The 27,341-nt window shown below is 39.2% G+C and overlaps 1 protein-coding gene across 4 annotated transcripts in view; it reads right to left on the bottom strand.

Annotated features, from left to right (window-relative positions):
• MIPOL1 (mirror-image polydactyly 1) overlaps nt 1-27,341 on the bottom strand; it is a 189,728-nt gene that overhangs the window by 30,784 nt on the left and 131,603 nt on the right. For all 4 annotated transcript variants that reach the window (XM_051622612.1, XM_051622611.1, XM_051622610.1 and 1 more), the window contains one exon: nt 18,495-18,589. In XM_051622612.1, coding sequence (XP_051478572.1) covers nt 18,495-18,589 — 95 coding nt within the window. The remainder of the gene's footprint in view (nt 1-18,494; nt 18,590-27,341) is intronic.

Below are 27,341 nucleotides of genomic sequence, written 5' to 3'. Positions count from 1 at the left end.
AGTATGAATACTGCCTACTATACTTATACACATTCAACCGCTATTATACTCTCCTCTGATAGGAGCAGTAACATTGCACAAGAGGGAGAACTAAATTCCAACATCACAAAAGTCCTAATTCTACTGTCACAGTTGTAGAAGTGTAATAATATTGAGGCTTTCATTAAAGAAAGAAGTTAGAAGAGCCTGCATAACATTAAGATCCTACCTAGCTCAGGAGCAAAAGAAAGATATATCAGATAATATGAACCTTGCTATCTATCCTTCTTCCCACTCCATTGGATGAGGGACAAATTCAAAGTACTTCTCCTTCCTGTTTGGTGAAAGCTCCTCCCAGTTGAATCTTCTTTGATGATAGTTAAAGTCATGAGTGCATATCCTATTGAGGACCAGGAGAAAGCCTCTTAGGAATACCTTAAACTTATCTGTATCAAGAAACTAAAGGCTGTGGCCATCAGCAGGTGCTCACAGTGTTCTGGGTTTCTAGTACAACTAAATACTTCCTGGAAATCTTATTGCTTCCTCCTGATCTCTGGGACCGAAACAACAGAAAGAATGCAAGAAAACACTGTTTTATGCATCCAAAAAGATGGATAAGGCAAGAAGAAAAAGTTCCTTCAAGAGTAAAAAGAAATAATAAATAATCTAGATATTTGAAAACCCGTCATTAACTTTGCTTACCTCAATGGCCATAGCATTGGTATGACACAAATCCTTCAGGGTAAATTTTGAATATGATGTACAGAGTTTTTACCTTAATGAGATATGTAAGATCAGAACCTATGAATCAAGCCTATGATATGCCCGTAAGTTATTTTTTCATGGACAGTGGGTGAGCGGATGTCATTCCTCTGTTTAATCAGGAGTTGAAGCGTGTACAGTAATTCCTTATTTTCACAATATTCCTTCTGACAAAGATAACAACCATAAGAATGGTTCCCAGCTGGCTAAACCTGACATACAGGTTTTGCTAATAAAAAAATGCATGACTTAATTAATGAAACGGATCTATTAAGACTGTCCCCCAATCTACCACAGTGGCCCCACCTACAGCTGAACTTAGAATGACCTGTCTTATGCAAAAAGAATTGTAATAACTTGCACTGGAAGCTGTTATAGAGGAAAGGTTGCTATGAAGAAAAAAATATGACTCAGGAATGCCTATAATGCCCCTAGAGGAGAAAGATTAGTATTTTCACTTTTACTCAATGTTTTCTTTTACAGTGAATAATTGAAACAATTTTGCTAAACTGTGTAAAATTATTTCATCAAGAGTAATTACGTTTGATCTATTAGCACCTGATACTATCTATTGTCTAAATTGCTTGCATTCAATCCACGAGTAATGTCAACAGTATTAACGTCCATTATGGAAGCATTAGTTGAGGAAAAATCATGTTTAAGTGTTTGACATTCTTGTAACCTTCCTCCAGCATAACATTCAAAAGAAGTATCATTATAACATGTTCTTGGGTTTTTTTAAAGGCATCTCTGCCTTAAGTCTGCAAACTCATGGTCTTTAAACTCGCAAACGATTTACTTGTTTTGTTCCGGTAAGCATAAATCCATAGCAATCTACTCATTTTACATTCTTTTCTGTTCCTGTCCAGCTGTCCCACTAAACAGCTATCCAAATTCACTTTCATCAACTTTGGCAGGCTCAACACCTCTTTTGCTAAACCAGTTCTGCCCCCCCCCAAGTCATAAAGAGCTGCACTGTTAAAAACAGAAAGAAGGAACTCTGCAGCATTTTTACAACTAAGTTATTGATTCATTTCAATTCAGTTCATTGATTTGACCAAAAAAACCCCCCAACAACCCAAACGCAAGCTTGAACTAATACAACTAGACTCACCTACCTGGAAAGCAGATACTTTTTTTTTTTTTTTTTCTCTCTTGCAGTCTCATCCTTATTTCAAAGGGTTCCAAATCCTTGCTGCCTTTTAGCAGAGGAAATATTATGAACTGTTTGAGACTAAATTCTCACTCAAAGTGATGAATGCCACAGTCTTTTACAGAATATAAAGCTACTTTCTCTCCTTGGAATAGTAACTTTACAGTAATTTAGAGGAAGCAGAAGAAACAGTTGGTCATTAAATATTAAATGTATTAATGGGGCACTCACAGTGTCTGGTTTGTCTGGAAAAGGCAGTTCTGTACTCTCATTTCAGAAGGGCTGCTGCAATACAATAGCTACTGTGATAACTTCAGGGATACCTCACTTAACATTTAGCAGAATCTAATAACGGAAACTTAAATCAATGCATTTTCCAAAAAACACAGGAGTAGCATTATTCACGTCTTACAGCTAGGGGAATCAAGAGTCTGACAGAGAGACAAAGAAAAAACATTCTGAAAGAGGCCCTTCATTTCCACTCCCCAAACATAGACCTTTAGGACTTGGTGTTTACAAGTTTCAGGGACTTGCAGCTCTAGATGAAAACAATTACAAATTAGAATATTCAAAGCAGGAGCCCATCAAGCACTTCAGCAGCATGTAAAAAACATCCACTTCTCCAGATTCATGTTACTCTTGAAGTCCTGCTCAGTTCTCTGGAAACCTCAGACCTAAGTACATGGATGGAGCATTTGGCAGCCTTAAAATCATAACACTTTCATGAAGACTCTGTGCATCTCCTTGCCCTGAAGTGCTGACCCATTTAGGTGATTAGGTCAACTCCCTATATTTTAGGAGGCAGAACAGTAGCAGAGATAAAGTAACAGGACCACTTCAGAGCACACCTAAACCAGTGGGAGAACTCTCAAGTCCAAGGTAAATGTATCTGTTCATAAGGAACTCGAGAAACAGAGACACTAGAAGAAACAGACATGTTCACTCTGTCCTGAGCTTTTAGTGTAGACCTTTGTCTTGTTCTGCCTACTCTGGGGAAAATGAGTTTCTAGTTTTGTCTGAGGAAAAAAATTAGTTCATAGGAATCTGAAAAACAGAGGTTAAAAAACTATGCCTAGAGCAAGGGAGCTTGTGACCCAGTTCAGAAATCATTTGCAAGAGCAGAGCAGATGACAGGATAGCTTGGATGGTGGACAAAAAGCTTTGGGACACACAAACGAAGTATTTTACAGCAAACAAAACAAAAAATCAGCTCACCAAAATAATCAGAACCCAAAATCTGATGTACATTTCTCAACAGACAGTAATATTTTGCCTGTGTTTATGATGAGTAAAATTCACTGTCTGTTTGAGCTGAAGCACAGACAAGACTTCAGTGGGACACAGGAAAGAGAAATTGAGTATGACATTCTCCAAGTAACTACGGTGTGTGTGGGGCAAGAAATTCAGTTGCTGGCCTCATCAAGTCCTGACAAAAGGAATTTGAGAGCTGTTCCCAAGGTGAGAGAAGACAGGCTGAACAACGTGGCTAATGGGATCACATTGAGCTAATGGGATCATCATGACTTGCTTTGCTTCTCTGGGTGTATGCCAAAACTCTGATGTGTTTTAAAATACATTCTATAGGAGTAGGCTGCATCTTGAGGCATTTTGAGAGCATTTACATATGTTCAGATTTTAAGAGTTGTATGGAAAGAGTCTACAGGCTAAGAACACTTCAAGTGCAGAGGTTTACAAATTGTGAGAGCAGTTTTTGCTCTGTCGGATAAAGAAAAAAAAAAAAGAAACAGAAGGCTTGAACTTTTTAATATTTTATTAAACAGCCATTTATTGCTGCTGCCTTCATATAGATGTGCAGAGGTTACAGACACTTCACAGTTGCACAAGCCCCCAGTTGCTATCTCTGGTAACCTGGGTGTAGACAAGAGAATAAAATCAACTCTGCTGTAGCACGAAACTATACTATGGCACGTTCATTTTTGGCAAGCACTGACAACACTTGGGAGTGCTGTAAGCAATATTATTAATTTCTAGAAACTCTGGAAAACTCACTTAATGGTCTTGGTTATGGTACCCAGAAAATATTCTAGAGATGCTCCTGGGCCAGCCCATAATGATTTAAAAAGAAAACAGAACAGGTTAAAATGATCAAGCTTTGGTGCCTGTAGTTAAACTACGCTCCAGCAAGCAACTGGCTTTCCAAAGGGGCACTTAGAGATCCTTTCCCAACCTCCTAAGTGCAAACTCAGGTCCCTAAACTTATGTATCTGAAACTTAAAATTTCAGCCATACTGTTTAACAGGCAGATCTGCTGGAAGGCCTCTTGTAACCAGATTTATTTATTTTTTTTAAAGCCTCACATTATTGGACAGATACTGGACCAAGTCCAATCCACAACTGCAAATCCAAAGAAACAGTTCAGAGCAAACCAGCAGCCTTATTAGCTTTTAAAAATTTAATTTTCAAGAACTCAAGACCCTTTATTGACTAATGAAAGGTTGCGTCCCCAAGCCCATAGACTGATGTTGCTTGGAACATATTTTAATCATTTTGGAGTGCTTGCAGCCATCTGTCTAAAGAGCTTTCATAGCTTAAATGCACTCTGAACTGCAGCTTCTTCTGACTCGAAACCCTTTCAGAAAGCCAAAGGGAACCCAAAGGCATGGAAACTTTGAGACAATTCAAGGCCTTTCAATGTGATAAGGTTGCTTTTACTATTTAGCACATCATTAGATTTAATGACACCACAGATAACAGATACACTGAAAAGATACCATTGTCATCTCCTATCTTGTAAGAGTAATACCCAACTGTGACTTCACTTTGTTTCTACTCAATAAAAGGTTGTGTTTTTTCCTGCTGCAAGCACCAGAAATACTAACAAAATAAATACATAACAAACAAATAATACAAAGGAGAAACAGGGACTCTTTTTTCTCCACTACTTTCCTACTTTGTTTTTAATAAAAAGGTACAGAAGGCAAGCAAACAAATCCCAAATAATCTACTGTATTTATTGTTTAGGCTATTGGCTGTTGGGCAGACACTGCTTGCATGTACAACTCTAGCTTGGTCAGCACTGAATACAAACTTAAACTGAAAGGAGAGAGATCCCTTACAGTTACAGCTTTCACAACATTAACATTTATAAACTATTTTTACACAATTGCCATAATTATTTCCTCTAACTGTTGAAACATTTTGGGCATCTCAAAGCTTATCAGTCTTCATGCTGGTGCCTACTGAATGGTATGGAAACACGCTATTTTAAAGCCTGGAAGCATCAACAGTGTCAAGCATGAAGAAAAAAAATTTAAATTACCAGAGCCAAGTAATGTATCTCAAAAATGAAAGCAGCAGTCTTCAGAAAGTGTAGAAAACTGCATAAAAATAGCCTTCTGATGACAGGAGAGATGCACAGTGGTGGATTCTTTCTGGCAGACCATGACTTCCTTTGCTCCAATTGCCAGCAACCTCAGTGTGTTCAACCCTGAGACTGCAGGACTTCCTCAGATCTGATTCTTGGCCCTTTTATTCACTCAGGACCCTAATCACCAGTGGCCAGAGGAAAAAAAACATGTGCTAACAAACACTGCAATATCGTATTTGTAATTCAGTAGCATTCATACTGTGTGTGGCTAGCTAGCAGTGTGAAGAACTTAAAAGAAAGAAAGAAGCACAACACTTCTGCATTTCTCATGAAAACATTTGTGGGTGTCCATGTATCACTGATACAGAACAAATTAAGAGAAAAGATGATGGAAAAAAAACAAACCACAAAACAAAACAAAAAACTTGAAGAAGCTCAGGTAGGGGAAGAGCTTCTTTAAATTTCCTTTAATGTCAATGAAAATATACCACTGATGATTCACTCAGTGTAACTCCCTCCCTCTCATTCTGTGGCTTTTCCTTCCAGACTCACAGCCAGAAAAGTTCTGCTGGTGAGACAGCAGCTCTGTGCTGCTGCTTATATGCATTCTTGGTGGTGGTAGGAAAAACCCCAACTTGCTCTGTGCTAGTTATCCTTCCTATCATGACCATATGAACTGTTGCTTATAAAAGGAAACTATTACTAATATGTTACATTTTACTCAAATATTTGAGAGGCTCAGGACTGTCCAAATCCCAGTAGGCCCATGTCTTCACTAGAAAACCGTGGCTGAAACTTCCAAGTCATTCCTTTATCTCTCTAAACATGACAGACTTCACACCTATGCTGGAAGACTTACCTGTAGCAGATGAGTAACAAATCATTATGCAATGCTGGACACAACGGTAAAACTCTCCAGCTTCCAAAACAGAAGACCTTCATCACATTCATTAGAAAAACAGCTTGTGGATGGAATGTAAAAGTGGAAAATTTTCCAGTAAAAGGCATCAGAATGACATGCATGTAGCAATGTAATAAAATCTCTAACTTGTAAAAGCGACTGAATAAAGAAAATACCTTACTCTAAGCTTGTTGCTTTTTAAGCCCAACAGGTGGATAGTCATAGAATCATAGAAACTTAGGGGTTGGAAGGGACGTCGAAAGATCATCGAGTCCAACTCCCCTGCCAGGCAGGATCACCTAGAGCACATCACACAGGAACGCGTCCAGGTAGGTTTTTAATGTCTCCAACGAAGGAGACTCCACAACCTGGAGTTGATGGGCAGCCTGTTCCAGTGCTCTGTCACTCTCACAGTAAAGAGGTTTTTTCTGATGCTTACATGGAACCTCCTATGTTCCAGTTTGCACACATTGCCCCTTGTCCTATCACTGGACATCACTGAAAAAAGCCTGGCTCTGTCCTTCTGACACTTGCCCATAATATATTTGTAAACATTGATAAGGTCACCCCTCAGTCTCCTCCAAGCTAAAGAGACCCAGCTCCCTCAGCCCTTCCTCATAAGGGAGATGTTCCACTCCATTCATCATCTTTGTGGCTCTGTGCTGGACTCTTTCAAGCAGTTCTCTGTCCTTCTTGAACTGAGGGGCCCAGAACTGGACACAATATTCCAGATGTGGCCTCACCAAGGCAGAATAGAGGGGGAGGAGAACCTCTCGTGGCCTACTAACCACACCCTTTCTAATACACGCCAGGATTCCATTGGCCTTCTTGGCTACAAGGGCACATTGCTGGCTCATGGTCATCCTCCTGTCCACCAGGACCCCCAGCTCCCTTTCTTCTACACTGCTCTCCAGCAGATCAGCCCCCAGCCTGTACTGGTACATGGGGATGTTCTTCCCCAGATGCAAGACTCTACACTTGCCCTTGTTGAATTTCATCAAGTTTCTCCGCACCCAGCTCTCCAGCTTGTCCAGGTCTCGCTGAACGGCAGCACAGCCTCCTGGTGTGTCAGCCACTCCTCCCAGCTTGGTGTCATCAGCAAACTTGCTGAGGGCACACTCTGTTCCCTCATCCAGGTTGTTGATGAAAATATTGAATAGTACCAGTCCCAGTACCCAACCCTGAGGGACTCCACTAGTCACAGACCTCCAACTAGATTCTGCCCCATTGACCACAACTCTCTGACATCTTCCTTTCAACCAGTTCATGATCCACCTCACTACCTGATCATTAAGACCACAGTTCCTCAGTTTATCTATGAGGACGCTGTGAGAGACAGTGTCAAATGCTTTACTGAAATCAAGATAAACCACATCTACTGCTCTACCATCATCTATCCACCTAGTTACTTCTTCTTAGAAGGCTATAAGGTTGGTCAAACATGACTTCCCCTTGGTAAAACCATGTTGACTGCTCTTAATGACCCCCTCATCCTTGATATGCCTAGAGATAGTGCCAAGAACAAGTTGTTCCATCACCTTTCCAGGGATCTAGGTGATGCTGGCTGGTCTATAGTTACCCGGGTCCTCCTTCTTGCCCTTCTTGTAGACTGGAGTGACATTTGCTATCCTCCAGTCCTCAGGCACCTCTCCTGTTGCTCATGACTTACCAAAGATGATGGAGAGTGGCCTAGCAATGACCTCCGCCAGCTCCCTCAGCACCCATGGGTGTGTTCCATCCGGACCCATTGATTTATGGATGTCCAGATTGCTTAACTGCTCCCTAACCCAATCCTCATCTACCAAAGTAAACTCCTGCTTCATCCTGACTTCTTCTGGGGCTTTAGGGATCTGGGACCCCTGGGGAGAGTCTGCAGCAGTAAAGACAGGCAAAGAAGGCATTCAGTACCTCTGCCTTCTTTATATCCTGTCACCAGGGCACCCACCTCATTCAGCAGTGGGCCTATATTGCCTCTAGTGCTAGAGGCAAATGTCTGGGTAAGTTAAAATCCCCCATGAGGACCAAGGCTTGTAGTTGCGAGGCTGCTTTCAGCTGCCTCTAGAAAGCCTCCTCAACTCCCTCGTCCTGATCAGGAGGTCTGTAATAGACCCCCACAACTGTATCACCCATGCCATCCTGCCCCTTAATTCATACCCACAGACATTCCACTTCCACCTCATCGGCCCTTGAACAGAGCTCAATACATTCTAGTTGCTCTCTCATGTAAAGAGCAACTCCACTGCTTTGCTTCACTGACCTTCGCTGACAAGTCTTCTGGCTTGTGTTCTGTGACAGGCAGAGGACTTCTCCTGCCACCTGAATTCATTGCTGTGTTCTGACAGAAGTGTTCCATTGACTTCACTGTGAGCAGAGTTAAGCTCAAAGAAAAGCAATGTTTGCTTCAGTTCTTCAGCTGAAGAGAACTGAACTGAAATACATCAAAATGAACTTGCAAAAATTATCAAATTGGCATTTTAACATAAAAACATGTCCTATGAAAAATCAACAAAACAGAAATGGCATTTGAAGTTCTGACAATGTTATTACTTTCTTTCTAAATATCATATTAATAACAAAAGAAATTCCCTTTCATATAATATTTAGAGGACAAGCCAAATTATTTTTCTGCAATTTTAGGTTTTCTTTCGAACTTCCCATGGGAAAATTTGTCTTTCAAAAAGCTTTTATTACTGTCCTGGTTCAAGCCAGGATGAATTTTCCTTTTACTAACTTTTTTTTTTTCCTTCAGTAAGCTGTCTTTTAACTAGTAGCAGAGTGTTCCAGCTAGAAATGATAACTAATGGTGGAATGTTTTTCTAACTGCTGGGTCTTCAAGGTCATACCTTCACTCTGCTGGCTCAGACACTACAGGGAGATGTATGACCCCCCCGTAGGAGGCTGAATTAGACAGACAGCAAAACTGGCCAGAGATATTCCATTCTATATAACTATGTAAGCTCAGAGAAAGGTCAGAGATCACAGAAGACAACTTCCTTCCTGCTTCTTCTCTTCCGTCCATGGCCGGTGTCCAGGGAGGACTCGGTCCATTGATCAACATCGATCCCCAGGCTCGAGCTCTCCTGTGCTTTCTCCAGCAGCTCTGGGACTTTTTGGGACTGTTTGCAGCTAAGGAGATGCTGTGGGAGTTGTTGGGGGTGGGGGGAGGCAGGAGGCTTTTGCACATATCTGAACATATTTGTATATAATTGTATATATTTTATCATTAGTATTTAATTAAAGCTATGCAGTTTTCAATCCAGCAAAGTCTCTCTCTTTTTCTCTCTCTCCTTCCTTACCTGGGTGGGAGGGGGAGGGGATTGAGAGCATAGTTGTCAAACCTGAGTCAAACAGTGACAACAATTTATCTCAATGTCTGAATTTTTACAAGTATTTTTACAGGAGTAGAATACTTTGTATTACTAATGCACTTGAACTTCTCAGTGGCAGTCATTCAGTTGTCTGCAGGTAGTTCTTCTAAAGACTTTAAACCTTCCTTCCAATAACTCAAATTCATTAGGCTTTAACAAATTTGAAAAACAGTTCCTAGAAACCTCTAGCTATGTACTTATTCCAGAAAAGCACAGAACAAAATTACACTTCCTAGACTTTTCAGCTCACCAAGAAAGCAAGGTAGTCATAACAGAAAAGCAGGAAGACAAAAGAGAAGGGGAAAGAATCAGCTGGGTGAAGGAGAGCTGCTAACAGAAAGTGAGTGGGGCCATGTATACACTCATGAAACCATACCAGCAAACAATGGCCAGGAATTCCTTTCCATCTAGCAAAACCCTGCTGAGGTGAGCAGAAATTAATCTGAAACATCCATCACAGCAAAACCAACAAGGTAAGCGGTGTTTTAGTTCAAGCTATCCCACCACAAATAGAGTAACAGGAGTTGTGAAGTGCTTCTAGTTTTAATATGCTTGGCACAAGTGACTGGTTGGTCCTCAGATAATTTCAAAAATCTGAGGAAGTGTGCCAATAGGACACATACAGAAGCAGTAGCAGAATTAGCATAGTACATGGTACAAATTAAAACTGCATCACAGAGCACATTAGGCACTTTTAGTCCCTATTCATGCTGCCCACATTTTTCCTCAGACCTGCTGCTTAGTGTTTCCTGTTGGCAAGGCACCCTTGAAGGCCAAAACCCAGGCTCTGGAAACATTAGGCACAAAGATTTCATAAAATGTAGGTCAGACCAATCCACGCCTGAGTCAACAGCAGCACAAGGCAATTTGAGTACTACATTCACCTCCATGCTGGCTGCAGAGATGGTGTGGGGTGGTTTGTTATTCCATCAGGTGGCTGGGATCTCTGACAGTTCAGTGCTTCCTCTCCCTCAAAGTTTTTATAAATCACTAAAGCTGAGTAAGAAATTTGTTTTTCCATGCTACAATTTTTTTTTCCCCAGTTTGATGGGAAAATTTTTCAAAATAATGTCAGGGCAAAACCAGAAACATTCAGAACTACTTTTTGTGTGTGAATGAGAGTCAAGAGGGAGCCTGGTGAGCTCTCTGATGTCTAAGATATTCCATTGGGAGGCAAAAAAGCTCCCCCCCCTCCCATTCAGATACTGCTTTGCCTTTTAACTGCTTGTCAAACAGGCACCATAAACACCAAGCTATGGTATATGCTGCAGTCTCTCTTTACCATCCCTCTTCTGTGCAAATGGTCAAATATTCATTGGAGTTAGGATGCAAGCCTGGTCTGCTACACTCCCAAGAAAGCTCCTTATCCACTGATCTATAAAGTCAGTGTCTGACTTTATTACTGCTAGAAAGAAGAGCAAATGCAGAACGAGAGACAGTAATCAATTCCAGGCCAGCGAACGAGAAGTCTGGGAATGGGGCAGGGGGAAGAGGATAATAAATCCAATAAAGCGTGAAATACATAGGGACAACAAGGAAAACAAGGTAGGGCTCTGCCTCCACTGTTCACATACACCAAGACACTGTGAAATACAGCAGTCTCAGTAGTACCAGTAAAACTGATGTTTTCCCCCCTTCAGCTCTCTGATCCAGTTCATGTAACAGCCTTCAACCCCTGAGCTTTTATCTCCTGTAACATTAACAAGAGCTGCAATTGCACAATCAATAAGGGGACAAAGGGAAAGAAGACAGAGGGGCTTCCTACTGGGAAAACGCTCATGGCATGCACTGAGTTAGAAAGACCCACCAACCTAAAATCCCAGTTCTTTCAGGGCTGCAGCACCTACTGGAAAGTGGCACAATAACATATGAGAAACGTGAACCTGCAGATTATTTTAAATATCGGGTCCAAATTACCAGAGTATTGGTCTCCTGGCCTCCATGAATTGTCTAAAATTCATTTAAACCTCCACGGGCTGCTCAGAGATTGGTTTTAATCAACCTGGCTTAAAAGAAAATAAAAAATCAAACATTTTTATTAGTTTTAGCACTCAGTTCAATAAAGTTGCAGGAAGAAAGCATGCACATTTAAAAAACCGAACACCAAATGGGCTAAATCGTAAGTTCTTGCACAGTGGGATATCAGTGGGACTTTCTCTGTAAAGAATAAACTATGAAATAGAGCTTGGGTAGTACCTGAGGTTTTTTTAGAATAATGGAAGATGAACAAAACTCTTACTGTTCCCTCACAGAGCCATTGTTTTCTACATGTTGGGCTGTATCAAATTGCAGTGGGTTAGGTTCCTTCACAAGAAGACATATCACACTGTCTCCCACTGTAGAGCAGATGCAAGCACCTTATCTCTTTGGTCTAAAAGAGAATCTCTTCTCTGCTTGGAAGTGGGAAATTTAATTAGCTTAATATTTATGTTTGCTCTGAAAGCTTTGAATAAAATAGTCATCACTGCTGCAAGGACAGAGAAAACTTAAACCACAACTGCCATCTTGTCCCTGATGTCCCCAAAATCCTTCTGCAAAAAACCCAGTAGGTTTACAGTGGTATAATTACCTGGTCATTCTTCTTAATGACTGTAATTATGCCATGTTATGTCTAAAGCAACTGTCCTGGATTGAGCCTTAAACCTTGACAGCAACTAATTAATACTGAAACAATGACAGCAACTGACAGCATAGCAGTGAGCAGACAGGATGAAAAGAGCAGGAAAGTGAGTCAAAGGCCATAACTGAAGAAGTGAGATAAAAAAATGCCATGAAAAGACAGGTTATCTGAGGGAAACTACAGGGTCAGGTGCTCAAGGTATACTGCTACTGGTTTAGAGGAAGGACTGAGATCACCACTCTGCACTAGTGGTTGCAGCCTCGTTAATCCCACTGTAAACATGTTTCAGTTCATTTAGACTGGGAAGATGGATGTTAGAGCTGCCCAATCTTCTGCTACACATCATGTCCCCTTGAGAGAAATCTGGACTGGAGAAAACTCTGAAAAAGTCAGAGATGGTTAATACGTTTGAGAAGGGGTTAGTCAGAGAAAAGGAGACTGAACATTTTGGCAGTTGTATTCTGACTTTCTACTGCAGTGGCTGCGAACCACATAGAATACAAGAAAAGGATGAGTATTGACATTTGTAGTTTTTAATAGGGTAGGAAAAGATAGGATAGCACAGCATAGCATAGCATAGCATAGCATAGCATAGCATAGCATAGAATAGAATAGAATAGAATAGAATAGAATAGGAATAGAATAGAATAGAATAGAATAATTTCAATCAGGAAAGACCTCTAAGATCATCAAGTCCAACTGTTAACCCAGCAAGCCCACCACTAAACCACATCCCTTGATGAACAAGTCCAAAAGAGAAGGACAGACACTAAAAGAAATAGCCCTTAAAACTGGAATAAGAGGAACAGTCTAACAGCAAGAATTACACCATTAGTTATCCATGCACAAAGTCTGTGGAGCATGGCTGAAATGGTACCCTCTGAGTATTACAGTCTATAACATCAGCCACAAAACTATAGAACGGAAGTAAATTAAACATGCCTCTGTATTCAGAGCTTGAATAGAAAACGGTCTTTTTTTTCCTAGTACTGCAAAGAATGCCTTGCAAAGCATCTTTCTCCATCTATTTCTTCTCTTGTTGGGTAATTTAGTTCTGTCATTAACATGAAAAAATTACTTTATCCCTGTGCTTACAAGTAATTCTTTTGAGGAAATGGATTATTTTCTCTTTAACCTCTATGAATCTCAGTCTTAAAAAGATGAATCTCCACATTATTTTACAGGAGACTTTGTGGGAAAAATATACGGACCTCCATAAAAACAGTTATTTAGATGGTTTGCTTGTGTTACTTAAACATGAATTCCAATTCAACTGAAGTATAATGAGCATTGAAACTTTCACATATAAATTTTGTTAAACCTCTTCAACAGTTTATAACTCATAAAACCAGTTAGGGAGTAAGCAAACTGTTTGCAGTGCTGACAGAGAAGCCAACCATATTCATTGAAAGTTTGATTCTAAAAATACTGACTAGTACTTACTAGTACTACGGATCTTACTGAAGTTACTCTTCTAGTTCACAATTGAAAGCAGTCACATAACTGAAATTTAAGCTATCCTTTTTTTCCCCATGCTGGTAGTAGTTTACAGATTCCAATTACTCTGCAACATGCAACTCCTGGGACTGTGACATGCATCTGCCATTAAAAATCCATCTCTCCATGCTACTATGATCTTTCTTTCAGATCTTCATTTCAACTTTAGGAAAATAAAACATAATTCTAAATAAAATTTAATTTAAACATTGTCTGCTAATTAGGAAATTTGCTGAGATAAATATAAGATTCTTCCCATTGCGACTTTCAGCCCACAGCTATTTCTGCATCTCACCCATTTCAACAGCAAATTGGAAGAACCTCTGGTTAAAGACTTTTTGCAAAAAGTTTTCACTTTCATCCATGGACATTAGACTTGGCAAATATGTGGCTTTTAGAGCACTTGATGAAATCTCAGTGAATTAAATTGTTTTTGAAATAACTACTCACACTTACTACAAGCATGCCTACATTTTACCCTAGAGCCTGGACATACAGATTCTTATCCTCAGCAGCTTCATTCAGAAGTGCGTGAACTAATGTAGATGTATCTATGTTACACAGCTGGATAGTGAACAATACTTGTATTGAATTGAGCATCACTGCATCTGACCCAAATATGAAACTTATCAAAATACATTTTTAAGTAAGGATAGTCCTGCATTTTTATTTTGCTGTCCTATGTTTCTTTGCAACGGGGTTGATATGTCAGATGTGTACCTTTTGCTGTAGTAGTTAAAATTTGTTTAAATTATTTGCCTGTGAAAACTCCTGGTGCCAGAGCTTTTCAGTGAAATACTGTGGATTCTAAAATTAAAATAATTGGGAAAATATATATGTGCTTCCCTATATAGAGAAATATTTCTCATACACAGCTGTGTTGTTTTAGCTAACGCGTGAAAAATAAACAGTATGCAATAGCGTATGTCTATGTCAGCATTTTAACATGTAGAAGTACAGTTCTGAAGCATTACTGAAAGAGAAGAAAACTGATGAGAAAAATAAGACAGGTCACAAAACTGAAAAATATGCAAATAAATTAACTTGTGATGATGTTTGAGCTATATGAGAAAGAGGTAGTGAGATTAACTCTCACATACTTCAAAAGTGATTATTTGGATATAGCCTTCTTTGGTCACTGAAGTTCTATGATTTGCATTAATCCCTAGCTTAAAGAGTACTGTGTTGAAACAATTATGTTTGTAAGCTAGAAACTCTATACTGTTCCTAACTGTTATGCAAATTTTCATTGCTGATACGTAATTTTGGGTTACTATTCAGAAAATGCTATTTTCCTTCTGACACTTGACACAGAAACAACACAAGAAGAGCAAACAGAAGCAGAGAACCTGCCTAGCTTTATTCTGTGCCAACTTCCTCTCCCTCCTGCATCTCAACTAGATTTTTCCTCCTTTTCTTCTTCCTCCTTTTCACTTCTTTTTCTTTTTAAAGAAGGCTGTAAGTGTTCTTGGATGTGCTTTCTTTTCAGAAAGTCAAAATTCAGATGGAAATAAATGTTCCATCATTTATTCCCCAAAAGCTAATTTTCATTTGGGTTTGGATTTTTCAGGTTTTCCATGAAACTCCAGTTTCAGCTAGGGTTCACTTTCCATGTCATCTTCAAAGAAGTACAGTTTGCAACACAGACTTCTTTCAGAGTGGGAGGAAAATAATCAAATGGTTTCAAACAGAAGCAGCTACCAGATCAGAGAACTGTAGAATAAATCAGGCTGGAAGTAACTGCTGGACGTCTCTAATCCAATCACCCTCCCTTTCAAAGGGCTACCAACTATGATATCAGACCAGGTTACTCATGCCTTTATGAAGTCAGGTACTAGAAATCTCCAACGATGGAGACAGCAGAACCTCTCTGGACAACCTATTTCAATGATGGACAGTCCTCATGGTGAAAAAGTTTTCCCTTATAACCAGTCTGAAGCTCTCTGGTTTCAAGTCTTTGTCTCTCACCGTCCTGTCATGCAGCACTGTGAAGAGCCCGTCCTTGATAACCTTCTCACAGACACTGTCAGCCTACTGTTAGGTTTCCCTGAGGACTCCAAAGATTATCTTTTTTCCCATACTGAACAAGAGCAGGACTCTCAGTCCCTTTATAGTGCAAATGCTGCAGTTTCCTGACCATCCTGGTGGACCTCTGCTTTATCTAAGGCCAAGGAAGACCTAAAAGCAGAAAGAGGAGAAGGCACCACATGGAGTCAAAATGCCCAAGCTGCTGTCATGCTGGTGCTGCAGAGATGACAGAAGGTGGGAGAAGGTGGAAAAGGGGTAAGAGAAGAGTAGGTGAAGGAAATGTGCACTCTGCATAATAATGTGTCTCATTGCAGCTTTACAGTTCAGAGGAAGACTGGAGCATGTGTGGAAGCCTTTATTTTGCTCACTGGGGAGCTCTGAATTCTGAAAGAGAAATAATGCCAGGGAAATATAGTCCTGAACAGCAAATCATCTAACTCACTCACTTGGATCACAGCACCAGACTTCCACCTCAGCTCAAAACAGGCTGTCTCAATAACACTCTCAGTGCTTACTCTGGATTATCATAGCATGGCAAGTAGTAAAAGGAAATAAAAAGACCCAGTAGACATCTCCACAAGCATTCCTTAACTAGCTTCCACATACAAAACAGAGAGTAAATTTTCACTCCTTTGGGATGGCCTGGGAAATGCACTCTGCTTTGTCATGCACCATTATTGTTGCCATCCCGCCCTTGGCCTAATACACTCCCCAAAGCACACATGACATGTATTCTTTTCTTCATCTGTCTCATTTGGCATGTGTTCAAAATACTGCTACACTATTGGATGACCAAGGCTGCAGATGTTCATGTAACACAAGGGAAACTATAACCAAAATATTAAAAACTTCATAAAAATTCTCATAAAGGTGCAATTCATTTCTAAACAAGGCAAAGATAGGTCAGAGACCTCCAACATTGCTACATCTGCACTTACAGGAATCCTTCTTGTTGCCTTTTCCATCCCTCACCAGGAACAACTCCAGGTGGCCTTTGGCTTTCTTAGTCATGCTCAGACAGTGTCTCTACAGAGGTAATGGAGTCTTCATCCAGGGAGATACTCAAAATCCATCTGGATGTGGTCCCAGACAACTGCTTGAGGTGGCCCTTCTTGAGCAGGGGGGTTGGACAAGATGACTTCAAGAGGTTCCTGTCAACCTCAATCATTCTATGACTCTATGGGTCCACTTCAGAATGCATTAGGAAAAAAATCATCCCCTAAGGACAGGGACGTAGGAGATGAAATCTTTCAATTTTGATGTTCTGAATTAGTATGCATCTTGTAAAATTTAGTAGTGGTAAAACAGCTTTTGCTCCAGGGAATATTCCAGTGAGCGTTTCCACACCTTATGGCTAAATATTGCAAAAGCCATCATCAAAGTTACAGTGAAATTCTGCCTTTTCAAATTAAGGGCCATAAGTAAATAACATGGTACATTCTAATTGTGATCCCTGCAAGTCATTATTGTTAACATTTTTTAGGCTTAAAGCATTTATATGAGTAAACTGCAGCTGCTGCTCACCGGACTTGTTAAATATGATATATTAGTCCAACTTGATATGCTGTGGCAAAAACATAACTCAAAAGTCAATGAAAAATCTCCTGCAATATGCAGAGAAAAACACAAAGAAACTCTTAAATTCTGAGACAGCAATACAAAAATTGTATTTCAGTTTTTAAATTATTCTATAAAACCCATTTGAGTGACTAATAAGGGCACTATAATAAATTCTTTCCAGCTTGGTAAATCATATAATAATTTGTGCACACACTAAATGCTGACCATATTCTTTAAAAGCAATAATCACAAATTGCTTGGGGTTTCTATTTACTATTAACAGGCTTTAAATAAATGCCTATGAGATTTAGGAACAAATGCTGTTTTTGAAACTTCCCTCCAAGGTTTTAATAAACTTAATGAGAAGGGGAAACTCGAAAAACCTCTAGAAATCTGAGTATTTTTCACTTGTAAATGCTGAAACACTGAAAACATACACAGTTCTGCTACTGCGAACACTTTTTAGTCATAACTAACTAGTCCTCTTTATTTCCAATGAACATAGTATTCACACTACATTTATTATTTACCTCTGTAGCCCACATCCCTCATGACAGACATTCAGCCTTCAAATTCACAATTTTCTGCTGTGTCGATGCCAATTCTCTTGCCCTTAACCTGCTGGCAGCTCTGTATCCCTTCTCACATAGGAGGTCAGGATGAAATGAGAGTTGTAACCCAGCATCACTCCATAAAACAACCTAACTCCTTCACTGGACCACACAGAGCTTTTCCTTAGGGAATAAAACCCACTGATCCATGCAAATGTTCAGTGCAGCCCACCTAAATTAATGAGGGAATGGCTAGCTCTCTCATTCTACATACTGCTGTAGAACATAAGAAATTAAAACATACATATTATATTTGGGTTAAAAAAGAAAACAGTATTTTAGAATTACAGATTTTATTATTTTTAAATCTATATTAACTAAGTTAGGCATGGGCAAACAAGCAGGGAAGAAATAAACACTTAGGTTAACTGGTTCTTTTGTCCTCAAGTTTTCAAGTGAGCACAGTGCTAGCACACAGCTTTTTCATTTTTATGAGAATCAACTGCCAGCAACTTTCCCCTTCCCTTAGACACAAGTAATAGAAAATTTAGGGTGTAAGAAAAGGAATTCTATTTCAAAGAGATGGTTGGTGAGCAGTAAAGCAGAAATGCAGGCCTTGATTCATTGATGTATTCACATTACCAACAAATACCTGTTTGATAAGGCCATTTCCTCACTCCAGGTCAGACGCAGTACAGAAATTTTCCCCTATGAGTCACTGATTTATATTAGTATCAATTATTTTACCTGTAATAAACATGCAATGTCTGGATATCTTCTTCTAATTTTTTGCACTGTTGAAGAGCAGCCTCTTTTTCTTGTTGCAAGCCTATCAATTCTGCCTGTAAAACAATAAACAAATGATACACAATTTATTCAGAATATCCTTATTGCTTTGAAATCGTAACAATAATTTTTTGTGTTCATGTCAGCCATGCTTTACTATAATTACATAGATAAAGTTGCACTGTTTTGTAAGACTGCTTATGTAATTCTTACTGAACACATTTTCTTCTAACACTGCGATTGTTTCGAGGTTTTTTCCCCAGCAGAATGATGTTTTGAATGGCTTCCCTTATGTATATGGTACATTTTTTGAAGGGCAAAGGTTAGAACTCTTCAGTTCATCCAAGTGTTTATCAGCAACCATACTTCACGTTGCTATCATGTCCTTATAGTGCAAAACTGTTGACTGACGTACAGAGTGGCACTCAGCCACAAACTACCAGTGTGGTCTGTGCATGGTTCTCCAGCTGCTACGTGTGGTTCCTATGCTGGGAGCCACTGGGTGATGTTACCAGCAGGAGAGCTGCTGGCTAACCCACACCCTGAGCAGGCCGTGAGCCAGCTCTGGGATCCGGCTGTATCCTCACCCAGGATCTGGTTTATAGTGGAGTGAGGGAATCCCTGAGCAACTGCTGCCATCTCCACCTGTGAGCCCTCCCGGATGTTTCCCCTCCCGCTGTTTATTCACACGCGAAGGGCTTGTGACTCACGGCCAGTATGGAAATTGCGGCATGTGGCTTGTAAGGTCAGGAAGGTAGCCAGCCCTGACAGCCTTACGGTAAAAGAGGAGGTAGGAGAACTAAGCACTCATGGATATTTAATATGGTTCTATAGCTTAATCACCATTAATTTTGAAATGTCCAGTTTCAATAGGACTCCCTTGAGGGCCTAGGTACCACATAAATTATCTGAAAATCAGCAGATGATTAATTGTTGTAACAACAAATAAGACCGGGCTTGAACAGCAATTCTTTGACACAAGAGCCTGAGCACTGGGCTGCTTTCCAATGTTTTTAATTCATCGTGTAAGTTATTAATTGTACAAACTGTAGAGCTCCAAACCGAGAGGCACATGTGTGAGAAATGCTGACTGCAGTTTCTGCCAACTCAGAACAGCTTTGCAGGAAAGTTTCTTGGTAAATTAAAGACCTGTTACATGAGCTACAAACACATGAAGGGAAATGCACAGAGCTTAGCCTCTAGCTCTGCCAAACTCACTGTACAGCCATGAACAACTCTGTTTGTATGCCTCAAAATCTCCTAAAACAGGGCTCCCACTTGCTTCTGTTTCCTGTTTGTCTGTTAAGACTGTAAGTCTTCAAGGCAGGTGTTTTTTACTGTTTACTGTCAACTCCCAGTCATCTATGGACAATTTATTTTGCTGGTTAATTAATCGTATCCTGGATACATGGCATTGACTCCTGGCAAATTTTGCTAAAGACTGCATTGCACAAATGCAGCTATACACCAGTCTCTGCACGGTGCTGCTCAGTGTGTCACGTTGCACCCAGGCTTTTGCATTGCCTGGGTACAGGACCCACCACTGTAATTGCTACTGTAACAGACATTCATAAATTTTTAACAGGAAGTTGACTGGAAAATAAAAACGAACTTTCTTACTATAGAGAGGGTTTCTTTAGCTTTAAAAGCAGAAAGTGTTAATGTTTAACCTCTGAATGACAGTGGTTTAGAGCTTCTGATACTGAAAACAATGTATTGGATGCTGGCAAGCCCTAACTCCTGTCAGCAAGAGGTTAAAATCCTCTGCAGGTGAGCCTCTTGCCTGGTGCTGCTTGCTGCTTTGCAAGCAGAACTCACAGAACACAAGGATGTTAGCCAAACCAAGCTATTTTCTGTAATTATACTGTTCTGTAGGTGAAACAGCATTCTTAAAATTTAGAAAACATGCTTGAATCAAAGTAGGTGGTTTATTCTAGAGGCCAATAATTAACATCCTTGCCAATTTTCAGTGTACTGTGAAGTGTGATTGAAATGGTAGACTGGAAGGAAATGTTTGCAGCTGACACACCTACTCACAGAGAGATTAACGGCTAGTCTCTTTAGAGAACTATCATAAAAAATACACCTAATGTTCCACTTGCTTTTCAGGATAAAAGTCAGAAGGTTTTAAGAGTCTGAAGACTCTTATTTATGTCAGTTTTTCAGCAGAGAAAACTGCACCGATTTGACTGGCTTTGCACCAGTAAAAGTAACAGCAGAATTGGGTGCTTTGGATTTAAAAAAAAAAAAAAAAAAAAAAGCTACAACAACTGAAAGGAAGAAAAGCAGACATTTGCTAGCCTCCTCAGTAGCAAGGCTGAGTGGGGCTTATAATTGGGAGCTGCATGAGACCAACAAAATATTTAAGCACAAGAGTTTTTGTGCACAGCACACAGCCGTGTGAGAAAATGACCCATCACTCTCAGGCCTGTAGAGTGGTAAATGTGAATAAATGACTTAAACATTCTCCCAAAAGAGATCTGTTTCTGTTCACTAGAAGAAGGAAAGCAAAAGAGTGCCCATCACAAAGTTAAACAGCTAATGAAAATAATGGTGCCTACACCACTATAAAACACTTGGAAGACTCCTACAACATATATTGAAATCCATCCATAGTGCACATGGCAAAAATCCTACATGAGCTCACCTCTAGTACTAACAATAGCTGCTTGAGAACTTTTTAACAAAATATTATTCCTTCGGAAAATGTCTTGCTGTGGAAATCAGAAATCTTCACAGAAATGGATCAGTTTTGATTACACTTTTTTGGAAGTTAAGATAAAGAAGGAGCACTAGGAAGAAAAAGAATACCTCAGGTTCCTCTGGTGAACCTCTGGCTGGAAAAATACAAGACTTAAGCAAAGTAAAACAGGGGGTAAAACTAGTTTTTATATTTTCCTAGTTACTCTAGGGCAAACATGAACACCCTCAACTCTAATTTAAATCAAAAGAGGTAAGAACATACAGCATCCTGTCAGGTTCCCTGTAGGTGAGAGATGGCTTTTGTAATGCTTTTCAGTGTCCAACAGAAGGGAAAAAACCCACATTCAGTGAACTTGAAAAATAAAGCTTCAAAGCTTTATCTTTTTACTGGTACTTTTTCTCGTGCATTTATAGAGAGCATATGTATTTCCACCTATATATATTTATAGAGAACAACTGTTTTTCCTTCCTTATTTAGGCTAAAAAACCAACCCTTTCTGTTACTTCTCAGTAAGCAGGCTCTTCATTCTCCTGATCAATTCAAACCCATCTCTCATCAGCATTCTGCTAGCAGTATAGCCTAACTCCAGCAGAGACATCTTACCTGATGTATTCTTGCACCCCTTTTACTCATAGCTGCCCCCTGGTATCTCTCTGTTGTCCTGCCCACTGGCATTACCCAGCTAACAGTGGAAATTCTTGCTCATCCTGAAATGATGATACCTTACACTTGGCACCACTGAATTCCACCCTACTCTTTTTATTTCTCCAGTACCTGAGGCTTTTCCAATCTTTCTGCAAGACAGCTTGAGCTTACTTTGTATTAATATATCTCCATTTTGTATTAATAACATCTCCCAGCTCTGCGTCATTAAGCAGTTTTGTTGGTAGGCTGTTTTGTTTCATGCCAAAGGTTCTCAATGACAGCATTGAAGAAAACTGGTTTAGCACCAACTGGTGACAAACCAAAAGAGAAATTCTACTAGTGAAATCCTTGGACCTTAAAGTTTCTCCTTTCAAAGCTGTTTGCTGTTGACTTTGCTGCTAACCAGTTCCTTATTGCTTTTGACTAATCCCTCATCTCCTTCATGGGTACATGACATTTTGCAGACAGACATGAACTCCACGTGCACATCCTTCCAAACAAGAGATGCTAGGTGAACCCAGTTAACAGCAAGTAGCGTGAACCCAGTTAACAGCAAGTAGCATTTCCCACATTAAGCTTGTGCCTGCTTATAAAATAACAATATACACATTCTTCACTGTGATTAAGAATTTTCCATATGGCACCACATATAAGTGTCTGTGTCAGCTTATATTTTACACATTTCCTTGTTTAAATAACTAGTTATCAAGCCAAAGAAGAATTCTTGCATGATCTTAATTAGGTAAAAGTTGCTCTGCAATCCATTGTTGACGGATCCATGCTTTGAAGGCCATAAAGACTAACTGGTCCACAATGGTCAGAATTACATTTTTTGCCTTTCTAAATATAGATGTTGCCTTTGATAATTCCCTGTCATATTACACCATACACAGACTCACTGGATTTATTAAAGAACTTTAATATCATTTCTGCAATTCCGGGCACCAGCACTTTCAGAATTGGGAAGGGAAACCACCCACTGAGCTCAATAACCTATTGAACGTTATGATGTACTCCGTTTCCATACATTCACTTTTCTTAACCCCTGTCCTCTTGGTTGACATCATTATTGCCCAGTTATGAGGGAAACAAACAAACAAACAAAAAAAGCACACACTTCCGGACCTAATCCGGATCATCCGTGATATCCACACCATTCTCAGAGAGATGGCACATTTCCTCTTGTTCTCAATTTGTTACACTATTATTTGTTTTAATTTCCTTTCCAAGGGCTGATTTAGCTTAACCTCTGGCAATTTTCATTTGTCTCTACATGTCTTGTTTTCTAAGACATAACTTTATTGCTTAATAAGTATTCCTCTTATGGAAGACCTATTTTATTCTTATTGAGATTACAATTCACCTAATTAGACCCGACAACCTTCCCACCCAAAGCATTTTCACCTGTCTCGATTGAGATACCTGTTAAAAAGCAGGTATTTCTTAACTCAGTAACGGTTACTGCTCATAGCTTTCTTTTTACAGCTCCAGCATATTCCTCTGGATTCAAAGAATGCTGGTAAGAAGTCTGGAGAGTCTCAAAGGTAATTTTTGCAATTTATGGACTCAATCATTTATGCTTCGTAGAGCTGTATAATGGGGAAAGATCGCAGGAGGATACCTTTCTGCTCCTTCGGTCCTGTTATTGAGTCTGAAATGGAATCTGGCATTAACAGGCAACTGAGAAGTGTCCCCATTTCTTCTGAGGCAGAAATATGTTTCTGTTGATATTAGCAGTTCAGCTGGACAGTAAGAAGTTAATTTTCTTCTCAGGGCAGCAGGAGACTGGGAGGGGGGAAAAAAGGCTTCTGTCATTATGAATTAGAAGGAATAACCAAGAAACAAAATCTGGAAAAAGTTTTAAAGCCAGGGAAGAAATATTTTTGTCTTATGCTACTTTTACTGCTTTTACATTAGATGCATCATGTCAATAAAAGAAGTACTGCATGATAGAGCAGGTCTTGTTGTGACACATTGTGACACCCAACTTCTAACCAATCTGTTATTTTTACATTAGCAGCTGCTACTTAGTGCAGATTACAACAGCTCATCTTATTTTCTGTATCAAAGTGTCAACATATCAGACTCTTCCACCAACAACAGAAGCAGGTGATGCTTTGATCTAGAAAAGAATATAAGCACTTGTCTTATTAGTTAGGGGATCAGAGGTTTTCAGGGTCAAGAAAAAGACTCCAGATAACAGGAGGGTACCAAAAATGCCTAGCACTCTAATAACACACTAAGTGATCTTGTTTTTTACATCACAGTGCTAATGTGTCAAACCATTTCATTACAATACAAACAGGGAACATGCTGACCTAGAAAATTAGATAAAATGTTTCAACTTGCATTTAAATATCAGCTGCCCATGGTGATTTTAAACATGAAAAGTGAAAATTAGAACTGTAGTATAGTTGATGTTATAAATTATTGACGCATAGTGAAATACGTAAGTAACAAAAATAAATCAAAATTTAAAATGTAAAATTAAAATGTCATGTTGAATTTTTGAAGTTTGAAACAGTTTCAAATATTCCCCAAATAACACTTTGTGGACACAAAGTTGAGCAGGAAAAGTTTTAAACACTAACTGAAATAATTAGAAATTTATGAAAAGTTTCTCAACATACTATTTTTCTAATAGAAATATTTTTTCCTAAATCTATCTTAACTTTGAGTAAATCAAGCAACTGTGTTACTCATCCCTGATGGATCCATGCTGCTGTGGAGGATCAGTACAGCTAGAAAACTAGCCTGAAGAACCAGCTGAGGGTTGTTTGGGTGTGTGAATTTCAGAGTAACAGTGGTGGCTGTGGTGGGAACTCTTAAAAGCTTTTAAGATACAGCTTCCCTCAACACATCACCACAGCCACACCCAGTTTGACATTCCCTCTGGGCACAAAGGACTGGGATCCCAACAGCAAACATGACCTTTATGAGTTTGCACCAAGATCAAACAATTAACTATAATAAGATTTTACTCTACAGTCTAATTCTATTGTTGGTCAGAATAAATATCAGTTAATGATTTTTTTTTTTTTTTCCATAAAAAGCATTGTTTCACTGGAACAATACTGCCCTGTGAACATACACTGGTTTAGATGGAAGTATTTCTGAGGAATTTCAGGCAAGATTTCTGACAGAAGAGGCAACTTCTCCCCAGCCATGTGGTTAGATTATTCATTTTGGAGGCAGAAACCCAAGGCTGAGTTCCACTCTCATGTTAACTCCCTCTGGACATGGCAGACTCCCATCCGCAAGAATACTTCCCTGCCCTAAAGTCATGTGAATTACTCATCCTTCCGGTGACTTGCACAGGTCTATGTTCTCTGCAGCTGGTACAAGTATTTTTTATTAAATTACTAAGTATGAGAAAAGCAGATCCAGACAGAAGATGCATCGTGGAAAAGTAGACTAACTTCACAGCCTAGTCATCAAAAAAATTGTGGGTGCCCAGCACGGATCAGGGAGCTGAAATCAGAGTTTTCACATCTACGATGTTAGTGCATTTACACTGGCTTTTTAGCCTGTATAGGTGCATCTTTTTCAGTTACTTTACAAAGAACGTTTTAATGTTTTCTCTTATTGGAATTAAAAATGCTAATCCTGTCACCTTCCTTTTATTCCAAAATGTAATTGTCATTTTCAAGAAGTGTTGTTCTGCAAGTCTACCTAATGCCACCTTTCCCCACTCGGTCTTTATGCTATCCCTAACTTAATAATTGTAAAGAGCTTTTTGGAAAACTTTATAAGAGATGTTGGTATTTGAGATGCAGACTCTTGTCTGCATCACAACAACAAATTCCCCAATAACAATACATGATGATGCCAAATGAATACTGCTTGTATGGTCATTAATTTCTGAGAGATCCTGTTGTGACTGGAATGCAACAGGCCACAACAAATATTATGCAGATCGGATAAAAAAAATAACTAAATAACCAAATAGCTTTTTACATCTCTGACAAAGAAAATGAAGTGATCCAATAGCATTTTTTCTCAGACTAGATACATATCTGGTTAATTTTATTACAATAGGGGCAAACTTATTATCTACTAATTATCATAAAGCAATACTAGTTTAACCATGACGACTGAGATGTGAATGCTTCATTCTTGCACCGTGTGGTCATATCACGCTGGGGAAACACACTGTTCCAGCAGTACTTGACAAGCAGTTTACTCTTTCACCAAACGATGTGCCCAAACAAGCATGTATTACAAGCAGATTCAGTCCATTATCCTATTGCTCATTATATTTTCCAGTGAGAATTAAAATTTGCTCATCTAACCTTTGATATGATGTTGATACAAAGTTTCTTCATCATCTGCAGTATTATTTTGTAACATCCTATAATTCTTTCAAGCAATATATGGTATATTGAAATTGCAGGAAAAATTAGCTATTCTAAGGAAAATCTCCAAGCCATGTGATGAGTGTGTGAGACTAATACACGCAACCATTTAATGGTAAGAATGATTCACACAGTGAGGAAGATTAATTTCAAATTCGGCCCTTGTGAGGTTAACCCAAAACTGAAATTGACTTCCCAAGGTCAAGATTTGATTTAGTTTCATTTGAATACATAGCTAAAAACCCAAATATTGTATAATACATATCTACTATGAGCATATAGATAACTACCTAAGGATACCGGGAAGATAATTCCAGGTAAGACATAACTTTAGTGACAACAAAAAGACTCCTGAAAACTTTCAAAGATGACAGCTCCAAAATACACATTCGTAGCTGGATTGGGCTTTGCACATAAATAATGTCATGTTCAGAGATGCTGACCTCTAAGTAGGAGAGATTTTATTACGAACAAAAGCTGATGGTGCTTTAAAATAGCAAGTAGTTACATCTCCATATACAGCTAGGTAAACCAGCTTGTCTCACTACTAAACCATGATGCATACTGTGAAAAGAAACTAAACAGAAAACAACCAAGAAGACTTTGTTTTAATAGAGGAGCAAAAAGCCATTTACAGCAGTTATTTCTGCTTAGTAGTTATGGCTTTAGAATCTACAGGACAAGAACAAAAGTAAGTTGTCCTTTACTGTTCAGATTAAAGACTGCTTGCAGCTGTGGGCATGTGGGAACGGCACACTTATCCACATTCTGTAATTCAGGTTTGGTGACATCACACACTTTGTTTCTGATCTAAAAATTGCTCAGAAAATGCAATTTCAAATAAATAATGGAAAGATATCAGCAATGCAATCTTGTTTGAAGGGAAAATAAAGCACATTGTTTTGGTCATGGTGCATACTGTTTATCTGAAGAAGCCTTATTATGACCCCCTTCACAGCTGCATAAGCAACTGGACATTAAACATACGTTCCTTCTAAGGCAGACCACGTCATCAAATACAAGCTTAAAAAAAGAATAAAACCTCTCTGATACATTTCATAGCAGGTATGTTTCCCTCACTCTGACAGACCTGTCCTGTTTCAC

This window comes from Apus apus, chromosome 5, assembly GCF_020740795.1.
Source record: "Apus apus isolate bApuApu2 chromosome 5, bApuApu2.pri.cur, whole genome shotgun sequence".
NCBI classification, from domain to species: Eukaryota; Metazoa; Chordata; class Aves; order Apodiformes; family Apodidae; genus Apus; species Apus apus.
The sequence above is the reverse complement of the archived record's forward strand: the minus strand, read 5'-3'. Positions and strand labels throughout refer to the sequence as shown.